Genomic DNA, 12,897 nt, shown 5'->3' with positions numbered 1-12,897 from the left:
AAGGCCTACCTGCACATCAAAAAAAAAAGTGCACTTGATGAAATACTTCAAGAAATATATGCGGAGCTACCCCATTTGGGTTTTAACCTCTCCGAGATTCCATCTACTAACACTAAAGAATCGCCAAGAGACAATTACAGAAAATCACCCAAAAAAAACTATAGATTTAAATCACGAACAGAAGACCTTTACAGATCAGCGAGAAGTGTATCAAGCCCAGTATCAACCAACAACAGCTCAAGAACCAATGGATTAACATCAGACGGACTTTTTACAACAGCCCGCCCGAGGCATATCACAAGGAGCGACGAGAGAACAGCGCGTAGTGAAGACCTCAGAAAAAAATATGAACATGAACGGACTCCATTCCACTCGACAACTCCCCGTATCCGTAACCAAAATCGGGGAGCATCTCCGCTAAATGAAAGGACCTAAAAAAAAAAAAAAAACACGGAGCAGATCCCGATTGGTCATGAAGAATCAACCAAGAAAGACAAATGGAATTGGTTCCGTAGTGTCCTAACACCAGGGCTCAAAAGATAGCAACCATCCGGGGGTGTTAAGTCGACGTCACTCATACCTCAACCAATCCAGCAAACAGCCTCGAAAGAAACTTTAAGTATAGCGTCATGGAACACTAGAGGTCATGTTCATCTTACCAAGCCTGACCGTCACGACCTGGGCTCTTATGACATCATATGCCTCCAGGAAACGTGGCTGCGGGAAAAACCGACCCTAGATGGTTACTGAATTGAAATATCTCCGGCCTTTAAAGGGCCTTTGGGTCGTCCTTCCTCGGGCTTATTAATAGCTACCCGCATACGATCCGGTATATCCATTACGAAGGTCATAACCCGCAGCTACGAAATTCTGGCCATTTTGACCACGTGGAACTCTCCAACCCAAACGGCCAAGCTCCCAACATCAGACTCGGTAGCAATTATAAACGTCTACTGGAATCCGCAAAAGATGTCTACAGTGAACATGTGCATGAAAGTGACCAGCACAATTGATGAAATTGCAATTAAATATAAATCTCCCAACATTTTGATCTGCGGGGACCTCAACGCGAATTGTACTATGTCCAACACGCCCAAAACAAAAATCTATCAACTCATCTGCAATAACCAGGGGACTTGCATGGAGCTTCATTATGAAATCTAGAAATCTTTTTAATTCCGCCACTACCACAGATTCAGACATCTTGATACCAACCTGGGAGCGTGGCAGGTCATCAGCTACTGTTGATTACATCTTTGCTTCCGAACCTGTGTTTCAACATAGTGTCATTCAAAGTTATTAAAACGAAGCACAGCGACCATAATCTACTGAATCTTATATGCAGAAGTAAAGGGAGCCAACTGCAATTCTACGAACCACTTATTGAGACAAACTCACAACAAACTAGTCTACGTATGATTGCTTCGGACGTTCGCAAGCTTACAGATCAATTTACCAACTTAATGTCTGACCCTGCATCGGAAAAAGGATAGGCTAGATCGAGCTATATTCCGCTTCTTCTTGCCTTTAAAAAACCCAGGAAGAACCACAGTAATCAGCACACCCATGAGTACAATGCGGCCCGGGTCGGCAAACGCAAACTTTTAAGAAAACTAAAAAGAGAGGCAGTAACTTTGAATTTACCCATACATTGGGAAAACCTCATGGCTGAAACAAGAAATTACAAGCAATGACTGAGAAATTCGAGATGTCTCTTATACCAGTCGGACGCCGAAGAGATGTTGAAGGTTCTGTCCAACAAAAAATCCAGAGATTTCTGGTTGCTTATCAACAAACCGAATAAGCTCCCAAACTCGCACATGATCAACCCAGTGTCGGAAGAAAAATGGGCCGCCCATTTCCTGAAGTTGTTTGAATCAGCAAGAAGCAACGATGATGAAATCAGGCGACCAAAGGGGACAGTCTGGGTGGATCGGACAGATATCGTCGAGATTAAAACCATGATCTTGAAATTGAAGTCGTCAAGAGCACCTGGGCCAGGCGGACTTGCTAATTGTGATTTAAAACAACGCCCGGACGACTGGTCAAATCTTATCCGTTCAATTTTTAAAGTCTGCAGAGAAAGAAGAACCATTCCTGACTCTTGGACGCAAGCGGTGATCTTCAAAAAGGGAGCCAGAGAAGATCCTCTGAACTATTGGCCAATAGCCCTTCTTGATGTCATCGGAAACGTTTTTGCTACAATTCTTCTGTCACATTTCCGTAAATGGGCCTTCACTTCACTGTGTTTCGATCCCTTGCAAACAGGATTTCAGAAAAACGGTAGCGCTAGTGCCAACATAATGTGCCTGAACCTACTTAAGGAAAGAGTCCTGACAGGAGCACCACGGATTTTTCTAGCGTTTGTCGACCTGTCCCAAGCTTTCAACAGAGTGGACAGACTGAAACTGTGGTCCAAAGTTATTACCTGGCATTGTCCAGAAAGCATTTTGGAACCCATAAGTAATCTCAATACAAACATCAGTATAAAAGTCCGCCTAAACAATCGAGGCCTAATTTTGAATTCTATATCGACTTTCCATGGAGTGAAGCAAGGCTGCCCTTTGGCACCAGCCTTGTTCATATCTTTTCTCGGAGATTTCAAAGACAGCCAAGTCAAGATCAGGTCATTTCCACCAAAAATAGGCACTACAAGGGTCCAGAGACTTCTTTATGCTGACGACCTGATATTACTTGATCTCACTCAGGTCGGTCTGCAATGACAACTCGACAACCTCACAAACTACATTACTGAAAACAACCTTGAGATCAATAAATCAAAAACCAAAATAATGATCTTGCAAAAACCAGGAAGCAAAAAGAAAGAGGGCCTTCAATGGCACCTCAACGAGACAAAAATTGAAGTGGTTGATTCATTTAAGTACCTTGAAGTGCAACTTGATAGCACCAAGAAAGCCCGGAACATGCAAGATTCATTGTGGTCTAAGGCCAAGAACTTAGCCGCACAACTGAGAGCAGTCGATCGAAAATACGGCAAATATTCACTCCAACCGGCGATCAGTTTTTACAAGGCCAAGATCATTCCTTCGTTGACATATGGCATGGATGCCACACCCTCAATTCCTCCTCTATTTTGGCAAAAACTCGAAGGTTTCATCTGGAGATCGGCGCTGGGCTTACCTAATTCCACAGCTGTGGCACCAATAAGACGGGAACTCTGCCTTGTCTCCCTGAAAGCAGTGGTGGACCACAGCACTTTACAGTTTTACAGGAAAGTCATCCATCCTGAGAGCCTGGAAATCTACCGCATGATAGCAGAAGAGATTGAAAAAGGCAACAACCACTCTATGAATGAGTGGCCCACGGACCAAAACCTAAAACTTCAGGAAATTGCTTGCACTGAAGAATAACTGAAGAACAATCCGGTCAGAATAAAAACAAAATTGGAATGTTTGGATTGGATCACTACTATGGAAAAAGCAACATCCTACAAACTATTAGTCCATCTCCCCACGACTATCAACAAACTGAAAGAACCAATGGCATACTGTAAAAGATACCCAATACTGATGCCAACTTTTTTGAAAGCTCGTCTTAACGTCCTACCAACGCAGGAAATCCTAGCGATAAGATACAGATCCAAGGAAAAAGCCTGCAGACTCTGTAAAAATCCTGAAGAGATTGAATCTATTAGACACCTGCTGATGCTCTGGCCAGCTCTGCACCAAGGTAGACAAAATATAAGGGGCGCCTGCTTTTAAGTCTGTGGTCTATCAGGCAAAACGATAAAGCTAATGAAAATTAGACCATCCAGACCAGAGATAACCGATTACTCTTTCAATTTGTAATCGTTAGCTATTTATTTTGCAACAATCCATATATCAAATTACACAATGACAAACATATTCATATAAAATATGGCTCTTTGAACTTAGAACAAACACATCCCTCCAAACAAACTTCATTCACAACTTCTTCATGCATTCATCACATTCACAAACGATAGAAAAATTATATTTTGTTCATATCACAATAACAATGGCAGTTAAGGCATTTCTTAGTTTAACACTTGATTGATTTACAATGTGTCCATCTGTCAACATTCAGAGGATAGAAAAACTGTTTGTCGACATGTTTCGGTTGAGTTCTTAACGTGGGCAATGAATTCCCTTAGTGTATTATATTCAACCTTCTTCAGGACAAGAGACGATCGCCAAATCCGCGTGGTCTCATAGAACAGTGGGGGTGTATAAGGCAAAGAGGCCTTGGGTCTATAAAATAAGGAAAAAATATATGTAAGATGTCATCTCTGTTTCATAAAAACCCATTTATTGAGTGACAGCTAGCTACTGGAGCTGTGTGCGAACCGGCTCACCTCCTCTGATTTTTTCAGTGGCTGGCGTGTCGGTTCAGTGGAATAAATCCCGGCATGAGAGATCTCTAATAATGAGCTTCACGTCGTACGTCCTACAGAATAAGGGACATATAAACTCGTAAGTTTATGGGAAGAGTATAGCATACTATTAGAAATGAACATTAGTAAATCGGTACTCACTCAGTTGGAGTAGTGGGGCTCGCAAAAGTGTCTGAGCTGTAGGTTCAATCAGACTGCAGGGGAGGAGACAGAGTGTAAGTGCTTCCAAATTATACACCCATATGTCGCGTAACTATTATCACAATATGAAAAGCTTGCTTTAAGAGTTCTTGTAAATGTCAGCTCTATAGAATAGAAAAAATGTAAAAATGTGGTGGCACCAAGCCAGGATTGCATTTTTTAGTCCCCTGACGGTAAACTCATTCGCTGGCAACGAAGCAACTTGGTGGAATCGCCTTATTACAGGCGATAATACTCGATGGCATACGGCGGCTGCCAAACTTTTGAATTTGGCAATGGAAAGGACAAAACTGAGCACTGCCATCGGGACCTTGCCAATCTAATACTAAAGACTGTTGGCCAAACTACAGACTGTCGTCACCTTTGCGATGTCTTCGCGAATCTTTTTGATTTGAATTGCTCTTGTAAAAATGTTATTGATTTTATACAAGTAATAAGAAAATAAAAACTTAATCCAACAGAGGTATTCTCCCACAACACTCTATCATACAAATATATACAGTCACCATAGATAAAAATGTACATCCAATAACGTTCACAAAAGCAGGTATGTATTTTAGATGCAGTAAATGATGGAATTCAAATCACAAGACAATAACCTAACTTAAAAGTCCAAACCCTAACATGAATTGGGGGCCTGTTCACAAAAGTCACAGGAACCACAAAGTTTATCACCAGAATGTCTCTGTAGGTTGCATTCAACATGCTTGTGTTGTCGATTTGTTTAAGTTCTCCAACTATTTTACCAGAGGTAAGTATGTGTTTTCCTTTATTCCAGACCAAAGGTTAACCCAGGGGCAGGATACCCGATCCAGGTTCGATGACCAAAAGATAAGTGGAATTGAATAAGGAGACAAAAGGACTAGTTCACAGTGTTATCCTGAGGAGTGTGGGGGGGGAGACAGAACACTACGATTACTTCCTCCCCTCCCCCAATACAGATTATCGGAGATGAATTTATGGATCATCTGTGGGTCGCTGTGGGCTCTATCTTCTGCCATTTGATCTGGTGAGAAGTGCCCAGAAGTTATGGGTTTGAGGATTCTTCCTGTCAGGTGCATCTGCAAGATGCAAGCTCAGATCCAGGACTCTTCTGTATACTTCACAGGTTGGAGGAAGGCAAGTTCCAACAACTGTCATCACACAGGTGACGGCAGGCTTTCTTCTAGTCGCTGTTAGGCAGAAACCTGTGCAGTCCCTTAGGGACCACTGCAAATGATTTAGGACTACAGGTGTTTGGCAGTAAACCCACTTGGTAGCAGTCTGTACCACACGGATTCACTTGGTAGCTGTGGCTGAGCAGTCAGACTTCCCTCAAGAAGAGTTAGGCAGTATGCAGAGTATACACAATCTGTACAGAGACACAGTAGCACAAACAAACACTGACCAGAGCTTTGGTGTAAAAGTATATAATTATTTATTTCAAAAAAACACTTGTAAATTACACTAGCAAAAAAAAAGGTAAGTAATTTCAGCACACAGTCACTATCATATATATACAACCCTATTCACTTATTAGACAAGTCTTAGTGAGAAACACCACTTATTTTCAGACGGAGGTGAGCGCTTAACATAAGATGACACTCTAATAAGTTATAAAGAAAGGGAGGGAAAAAGGCAGAGTTAAAGAAGCACACAAGTTTCAATACTTTTTCAAAGAACCACAGTAAGGCGCAGGGTAGGCAGAGTTCTACTGGAGAGCAAGGAAGTCAATTGCAAGGCCCACTCTTGGAGAGAGCAAGCAGAAGGGGTCCAGGTTCACCAGTGGGGTTACGCCCAAAGAGTCTTTGTAGATAGTTCTCACAAAAAGGATGAAATTAAAGTCAAGAAACGTTAGCTAGGTTGTCCCAGGCTAGCCCAGGTTAGAAAGTCGAGGCTTTACTGTCACCCCGAACGATCTGTCGCAAGGGAAGTCAGGCAGGACACAGTACCTTAAGTGTGAAGGAAGCTCCAGCGGGGGCAGTTGTTCCTGGCAGCAGGTGCAAGTCGGTGTTTCGTCCAGAGGAAGAAGAGGTCTCACCGTGGAGGAAAGTTGAAGGCCGTTGCACTGGCAGGGAAGAAACAAGCCGCGGGGTTCTCCGGTTAAAAGGCACTACCCTTCTCTTCGCGGTAGTGGTGAACCGTGGTATTCCGGTTGCCGGGGTGCTTAGCACGGGCAAGGCGACCACGAGATGCTCCAGGAAGGTGAAAAGAAGGCGAAACTGGTTATCCCCACCAGTCACAGGAAGGAGACTCTCCGGACTGGAGATCTCCTCTGTCGTCGGGAAAAGTGGTGAGACGGTTCAGCAGGGCTCCACCGGTGGTGTCGTCGTTGCAGGTCGGCTCAGCTTCTCCCTCCTCGGATTCTTAGGTCCTGTGGCGACTTCTGAAGTTCCAGTCCCCAAAGCCATGCTTTTATGCAGCACACCCCCATTCACTCAGCCTAGCTGTCAATCAAACATGCTAAGTGGTGAGCCGCCCGGCTCACCACTTGGGCCAATCACACAAGAGTGCGACTTGAGTTACCAAGGTAACTCAGTCCAGGGTGCCTAAACCCCCTCCCACACTCCCTGTGGTACCCAGACATAGTGGCACCACTTTTGGAGGCTTCTGTGGAGAAGCCCACCAAAGAGTGGAACAAAAGGCTATTAAATAAATAAACCGGCGGTATGTTCGAGGATATGTGAATTAAATAATTAAAGTTGGTAGCCTCGAACAATGGGAAAATCCCATAGAGATATTTGTGGTTGAATATAAAAAGTAGTATCCACTGCCACCAGCCAAAACTCGATCAGGGGGGACGGAGACGTGCCCCCTCGAACAACAGACCGCAGGGCAATCGAATTGCCCTGACCAGTACGTCCACTATCTTGGTTTGTACTGGTTTCTGTTCATAATTTGGGACTAGCAAAGCCAATGGTGACTTTACATGCCCTGGGATACAGTAGTCAGTCCCAGGGTATGGAGTCTATGTTGGGGGGTCGCTACGACACCCCTGGGTTACGGCACGGTGCTGTGTAACCCACATCAAAAATACATGAGACCCTATGGAGTAAAAGACCCCATAGCCCATAAAACACATGGAAAGTTAAAGGAACACCTCAAATCATGTTTAGGAGTGGGAGCAAAAGAATCTCACTCTTAGCAGGAGAGAAAAAAATAAACCCCAAAAATCCAGCAAAGCTGCTGGGGGACTCACTAGGTTTGGGAAATTAGCCTTACAGAGAATTCTCCCTAACAGTCGCAGTCACAGCAGGCTCTATGACAGGTTCCTTTGAAGGTGGAAAGCTGAATTTCAGGGAGGCGGCTAGCAGTGGCAAGCTGATGATCACCGAAGTTCCACATTCAATCGCGGAACGTCGATTCTTCTGGCGTGGTAGTTCAGGAGGCAGTCCAGGGACAGTTCTGAAGGCTCAGAAGGGCAGGATCCTCGCAAGGGCGCTGAGACTAGTTGATCCCACTAGTCCAAGGGCTGAAGCACTGTTCGTAGTCTTCAAAGATCAGGCAGTGGAGCAAGGTGTGGGGTTCGATGTTGATGACTGTGATGTCAAAACAGCTAGCAGAGGTCCAATTGGGGACTACTGTGTGTTTCACTCATGCCCCACGGCCAATCTATCTGACTCCACAGATGTGGAGTGGGACTAGTCTCTCTCTTTCTCTCTTTCTCTCTTTCTCTCTTTCTCTCTTTCTCTTTCTCTCTTTCTCTTTCTCTCTTTCTCTCTTTCTCTCTCTCTTTCTCTTTCTCTTTCTCTCTCTCTCTCTCTCTCTTTCTCTCTCGTTCTCTCTTTCTCTCTCTCTCCTTTTCCAGTCCTACGGAGGCGAAACAATATGGCCAAAAAACAAGCGAAAATCTTATGGCATGGCCATTTTAGAGCATTAGCCACACACAGTATTCTCTTTCTCTCTCTCTCTCTCTCTCTCCCTCTCCCTCTCCCTCTCCCTCTCTCTCTCTCTCTCTCTCTCTCTCTCTCTCTCTCTCTCTCTCTCTCTCTCTCTCTCTCTCTCTCCCTCTCCTTTTCCAGTCCTACAGAGGCGAAACAATATGGCCAAAAAACAAGCGAAAATCTTATGGCATGGCCATTTTAGAGCATTAGCCACACACAGTAAACACGAAGGTGCACACTAAAAATAATGCAACAAGAGCAGAAAGATATCTGCTGCAAGCAACTTATCTTTAGGCACATATAAAAGTAACCAAAAAACTCCAGTATTAAAACCTATGTTGAATAAAAAAAGTATCCCCACTGCACTGTAAGATGCTGTGTGCACTATGAAAAAGTTACCAGAAAGACAAAAGGGAATCATAGATTCCTAGTACTGATAGTCTGAAGGACTGATATCTTTCCTCATGACATATTGAGTAAAAGACCTTAAGCTTAAGGCTTCGCTTCCCTGTAAAGTCGGGACCAGTTGGAACTGAAAAAGCAGAACATGTTGGGGTTCATAGAATATGGAGAGAAAGTTGCCTAGAGAGAAATATTTCCTAACAGGGTCCATATGTGCTGATGTAGGACTATCTACCAAATAATGGAGTACAGGAAAACTAGAGGAAGGGTCACACAAACAATTAGACTGAAGGATGACCCCCTCCCCACCCCCAAATTAAAATCTGCCTGGTCACATACAGACGAGTTGTCACCAGTAAGATATGGATGTCTTTATTCTGTAGGTTCATAGTCGAAGCTGTGTTCTGGCACACAACATACTACACATTTAATGAGCTGTATTCTTCCTATGTGGTTGGTGCGGGGTACAAAAGCGGTGTTACTAAATCTGTAATGGAAAATAAAAATGTGTTCTATTGTTTCGATGCAGTTCTTCCTGTTCCTCAATTTCCACATCCCATTTTCAAATATCTTCTTTTGCTGGGGTGCTGTTCTCATTCTATTCTCTCTTTTGCTCAAGGTATCAATCTTCCAGAAGGCGTGGATCCATCCTTCTTGGCTGCTCTGCCAGAAGACATCAGAAGAGAGGTTCTTCAGAACCAGCTGGGAATCCGACCGCCAGCTCGGGCGCCGCCCACTGCTGTCCCTGTGGTGCCTCCACCGGTGGTGAGCAGTGCTGGGTTGTCCGAAGTCAGCCCAGAGTTTTTGGCTGCTCTTCCGCCAGCCATTCAAGAGGAGGTACCTGTTTCTGTTGAATGGAGGGAGGGATTGATTGCACTTGAACATGAAGCAGGAATCTAAGAAGTGTATGTGGTGTGCCAGTGTTCGTGTGATAAAAGTAAAACATGTTTCAAACGGCTGTACCCTTTAGATTCTACACATGTCTTATACTCACTCTATATCTTCTGAATCCTTAGGTAGGAATATCTTGCTTTTCATAAAGCTGTGTATGGGAGTGGTGCTCCTATTACCCAACTTAATTGGACTCCTTTAATCATTCTTGAAAGATAAAAGGTTAACTTGACGATGTAATGCCTTCAACTCCTTGAAATGGATGCTGGCCGCAAGAGCTTATTTCTGAACTGAGTTAGCATCAACACCACCAGATATAACCAGATCTTGATCCTGCTTATATTTCTTTGGGATGTCACTTTGGTATGAATAGTGTTGTCTGAACATGCGCCCCTGGATTTAGTTTTTGATAGGCCCATTCACAAGGAATACATTACTACTGCCGCAATCATGGAAGTGTGATCATCTTTTGGAAAAATGCGTTTTCTTCTTTCCTCCCATAGACTTTTATGTGACACTTTCATTTTGTTTGTTTAGACTGCTGTACAGAATTTTTGGCGGTACGTTTAGCCCTCTGCTTCGCTACCCTTGTCCTTTTGCTCATTCTTATGGGGGGAAACTAATATGGCGATAAGACTATTGGTACTGTGAGACACTCCCTTCATGTATTTCTTGTATTGTTACAAATGCACACATATCCTTAAAGTGAAGTGTGTTTAGGATACTTTGTATCCTAACAAGTTTTTCTTTCATGGCTTTTTGGTTAGAGTTGGTGTATTCAGGATGGGCTGGGCCAGCTGATACTAGTCTACTATGATTTATACTTTAATGGATTGCATTCTGCCACAGATTCCTCGTCTTGATAGTTATCCAATGTCCGCTGCTCAGAAAATTATTTGACATGAGGAGTAGTGCTGCTCGATATCGACTCTCGTATACAGCAGCTCCACTCCTCGAGAAAGGACGTGATGTGGATCACTGTATTAAAGGAATGCACTAGGCCCCCTTAAAACAGTTTTTTTTCCACATGCTCAGCATGCTCCCCGGTACACACTTGTGATTCAATTTGAATTTGCATCAGTAAATCGGGCCCTAAACTGTCCGTGTTTAAATGCTGCAAGGACTGCATCTCTAAAATGTCCCTCAAGGATCCACACATTATTTGTGAGTGATGTGTTATGTCGGACATGATACATAGTAATGTGTTCTTGTGTGGCGATGAACCCAAAGGTGGTGAAGGAATGCTGTGCAAAACTGGAGCCCACCAGGTTGCCGTCAATATCCCTGGCTAAATTGATTCCAAAGTCCTCAGAGCACGATCCCGAAGGACCTACTTCCGATAAGCTTTTGGAGGGATGTCGCCACAAAAAGTCCAAGAAGCATTTGCAATCAAGTAGTGAATCTCACCACTCCTCTTTGTCACTCAAAAAGATGTGCTGACCCGATTCTGATTTGTCAGATGACCGGAGTAAACTGTACCCAGCTAAGGTTGCGTCTAGTGAGTAGTGGGAGGACTTCAAGAATCGATGTTGAAAGTCTTTCAGAAGCCTCTCCTTGTACGGCTTTGGCCTCAATGCTACAGTTGGATTCGGCTCGAGTTCGGCTCTGACCCGGCACAAAGGCACTCGAGGCAGGTCGCATGCCCTCGAGCAAGACCCCAAAGAAGAAACCTACTCTTGCGCTGATACTGTTGGCTGCCCCGTCTGGCAAAGAAGCTCCTCGACTGGTGGAACGCCCAAAAGAACGAAGCTTCGTACCGGATCCTATATCCATGATCTTCGATTCGATGCAGTAGAATTATAACCAGGAGGGCAACCCGATACGTTTTGGGCTTGAGCCAATTGGGGGTGCAGCATTGGATCCGTAGCCATATTTTATGGCGGACCAGGCTGGGTAACTGCATCTGGCGAAGGGCCTCCACAATGCCGGTCGATTGGATCCATCTCCTGATGTCAAATTCCAGCAGTTTAAACACCTATGTGCATCCAAACAATACCGCAAGTCTGTCAAAGGTTGTCATGGCCTTGGGCCTCGGCGTTCTCGACCATAGGCTGCAGACTGAGCAGGTTTTACCGTTCAATGTGGATCTGGTCATGGCCTTGTGGCAACACCCTCGCTCTACACCGGCATTCGACACAGAGCTCACAAAGTAGTATAAGCCGGCAAGAGACGACCTTCTGTTCTTGACTGCTGTTAGGTAAGATTTTCATAGAAATGGTAAGTCTTCCTGACCTGTGTCAACCCTAGAACTTTTTGCTTTACTGATGGATTACTTTTCCTAATACCTCAGTCAGTGGGAACCTTTTTTCCACACTCGCAGAATCTTTTACTCTTTTTATGGGTGTCACTTTTTAGACTCTCCATAGTCTCTTTTAAAGTTATCCTCTTTAACATCTTTCTGGCAATAAGTGCTTCAACCCCCCCTTTTAAACTTTCTCTGGCTAACTTTGAGAGAACTACAGTTCCCAAGGGTAGAAAGGATCTTTGGATCCCTTTTACATTTTATTTTGTGACTCCAGCACACCCCACCTTATGTGGAGTGCTGGGGAGATAAAATATATCCCCTTACTCCTACATCCCGTCCCCTTTCCTCCATACTTGTGGGACATCTCTCCGTCCTGTGGGACGGGACCGGAGCACTTTGTAAAAAGCATCCAAATTTTTCCAAAAATGTGTCCCTCCTCTTTCCTGTGCGGGGCCTGGCACGCAGCCGTAACCCCGCCCACCTTGGCTCCACTCCGCGCATCGCCCATCTGTCCTTTTCTCCGCACGATTGGGGCCGGACGCACTTGCATCCTCGGAAGATTGTCTTCCCTGTTTTCCTCTCTGGCTCTCGCTAGCGTTCGTTTACTAGTCTGTCTTTTAAATTAGATTTTCCAGACTGTTGGTGTCACCGTCGCTTCGCGAGGGCGGATCCCCATCCTCTTTGTTTAGAGTGTTTGGGTCCGGATCACCGTTGGGACGCCCTTTCGGTCCGGGCACTTCAACGTCGGTTGGAGGAGGTGTTCCGACGAACTCCTCTTCATTTTCAGGCGTTCATCGACGAGAAGAAACAACGCCCGGTAAGTTCTTTACTTTTCAGAGCAACCCGACCGGGGGATACCTTCCCAGGTTCCTCTCGGGTAGGGAGGGGCGTTGATCGCTCTATTACCGGGGTTCGCCCTG

General features: G+C 44.6%; 1 protein-coding gene across 5 annotated transcripts in view; it reads left to right on the top strand.

Moving 5' to 3' along the window:
• Positions 1-12,897, top strand: part of HUWE1 (HECT, UBA and WWE domain containing E3 ubiquitin protein ligase 1) — a 2,445,223-nt gene that overhangs the window by 1,857,155 nt on the left and 575,171 nt on the right. For 4 of the 5 annotated variants that reach the window (XM_069645305.1, XM_069645304.1, XM_069645303.1 and 1 more), the window contains exon 63: positions 9,461-9,678. In XM_069645305.1, the coding sequence (XP_069501406.1) occupies positions 9,461-9,678 (218 nt within the window). The remainder of the gene's footprint in view (positions 1-9,460; positions 9,679-12,897) is intronic. The other variant, XM_069645301.1, reaches the window with a different exon arrangement.

Source organism: Ambystoma mexicanum, chromosome 2p, assembly GCF_040938575.1.
Source record: "Ambystoma mexicanum isolate Mex_15411 chromosome 2p, UKY_AmexF1_1, whole genome shotgun sequence".
Taxonomy (NCBI): Eukaryota; Metazoa; Chordata; class Amphibia; order Caudata; family Ambystomatidae; genus Ambystoma; species Ambystoma mexicanum.
Note: the sequence above shows the minus strand (reverse complement) of the source record. Positions and strands in the feature narration are given on the sequence as shown.